The sequence below is a fragment of the Austrofundulus limnaeus genome, unplaced genomic scaffold (assembly GCF_001266775.1).
Source record: "Austrofundulus limnaeus strain Quisiro unplaced genomic scaffold, Austrofundulus_limnaeus-1.0 Scaffold711, whole genome shotgun sequence".
In the NCBI taxonomy this organism is placed as follows: domain Eukaryota; kingdom Metazoa; phylum Chordata; class Actinopteri; order Cyprinodontiformes; family Rivulidae; genus Austrofundulus; species Austrofundulus limnaeus.
The window spans coordinates 39,268-41,232 of NW_013953113.1; the positions used below are offsets into that span (position 1 = coordinate 39,268).

At 43.9% G+C, this 1,965-nt stretch overlaps 1 protein-coding gene across 1 annotated transcript in view; it reads left to right on the plus strand.

Moving 5' to 3' along the window:
- The window catches only part of gde1 (glycerophosphodiester phosphodiesterase 1), a gene marked incomplete at its 5' end in the record, with an annotated part of 10,190 nt that overhangs the window by 5,597 nt on the left and 2,628 nt on the right, over window positions 1-1,965 (plus strand). Inside the window, 1 exon segment of the mRNA XM_014028027.1 lies at window positions 831-1,042. Within this exon segment, the coding sequence (XP_013883481.1) occupies window positions 831-1,042 (212 nt within the window).

Here is a 1,965-nt window from a genome sequence, read left to right on the forward strand (position 1 = left end):
TGGGGGATGGAAGCAACAGGGATTTGTCAGAATATAAATTCTATCAGTTTGACTGCTGGGGTGTCGTCGCAAAGTCTAGTGGGAGAAGGTGTGAGAGATGTTAATTCAAGCCACAAAGGAAGTTCCATGCAAAATCCTTAAATATAGTCTGAAGTAAAAAGTGGGGTTTTTTCTTCCATTCTCTGAGCAGTCATAGGAACAAGTTAAGAAATATAGTCAGAACTGATAATTATATGCATGAAATCACTACATGGGTTTCTGAATTTTTTTGCATTATTGCAGAAATATTGCCCGCCAGTGGCTCCAGCAGGGAGGCAGCTACAAAACTCGGTGCTGAGTCTCCAGGACCGATTCCACCTGACTGGATATCTTCCTTTTATTCCCCTGCATCAGCACCAGCAGCCCAGTGCTGAAATTCAGCCGTTTCACCCGCCGGAGCTCGCCCACCGATATTTGACTGCTTATATCTCCGCGGGGGAACGTCCCAGGAACTTGCAACCACCACCAGGTTGTAGCGCAGATCCAGAGCTTTAAAACAAGCCCTCTTCCACCCGGATCAGATGCTCAGAGCCAGAGCTAGAKGCTCCGCAATGCGGGCCATATTAAATTATATTTTCAGAATTTGCTGCGGGCCAATAAAAACAGTACCGCGGGCCGCAGTTGGCCTGCGGACCGTAGTTTGGACACCCCTGATCTAAATCCACAATGAACTTCTTTGACCCTCTCTGTACATCTCCATCAGCATCCTCAAAGCATGGATGGCATCTGTTGTGCTCTTTCTTGCTGCACTACAAACACTAATCACTATTTTCCCTTCCACCCTGGTGCAGATAAGACAAAGTGACCCTGAAGTGGTCACAGCATTGACCCACAGGCCTTGGAGCCTGAGTTATTTTGGAGACGGCGTCCCACGTTTTTCGTCTGCATGGAAGCATCTGTGGATGATGCTGCTGGACATTGTGTTGGACTGGGCCCACCATCACGTGCTGTGGAGGCTCTGTGGCATCTCTGCCTTCCTGATACAGAAGAACTTTGTGTCACAGTGAGTTTTTGTTGCTCAGGAAAGTCTTTAAAGGTGACATATCATGCAAAATCCAAATGTTTTGCAATTAAATGCATTTTTTGTGTACTTTTGAGTCTTTAGGAATGCAGAAAAGTTTAATTTAGTTTCACCAGGTACTGTATAGATATCTTTATATTCTGTTTGGGTCATATTTTTCAACCTGTTCAGTTTTCTTTATTTTCTATGATGYTTTCTAAACAATAATGTCACAGTATTAAGGACAGAACTGCCAAATAAGCTCTGGACTTACTAACAGCAATTTTGTCGTCTTCATTCTCCTCTGGCTCGGGGTCAGGCTCTGGCYCCAACATGTAAGGCTGGATGGACAAGTCTTCCATTGTTAACATATTTAAATTAATTTTTAAATTTAAAATATTTGCACTGCCATATAGTTGTAAACCCCTCTATCAAGCTACAGTGGATCAGTCTGGACACTGTAGGGGTGTTGTGAAGTGCCTCGTTTGGATTTAAAGAGACAGCCTAAAAAATGAGTTGATCTGAGACACGCCTCAGAAAAGTGGTGAAAGAGGGGCTTGTGGAGTTACAGTTTGCCCTTTCGTAAGTCAAATCCGTGCAATCGCCACACGGTCCGGCTTTAAGCCTCCCTGAGTCATTCATAAGATCACAGGTGAAGACGGGCAGGTCCCGCTCACATAAACGTGTTCATAAATGAACCTGCAGCACGGATCCAAAAGAGGCGTGGAGCAGAACACAGCTGGACTGAACTGGACCGGGACATATTTATTGTGGGACAGACGCCTGCTGCCTCGTATCAAACAAAACAACCGAATGAGCTCACTTTAGTGATTCTGTGTCAGTTAAATATTTTTAAAGGGATCCTGACTTGGTTGTAACATTAGACTTTATTTCATAAACATATATTTTAACTGTAAAATAAAGAC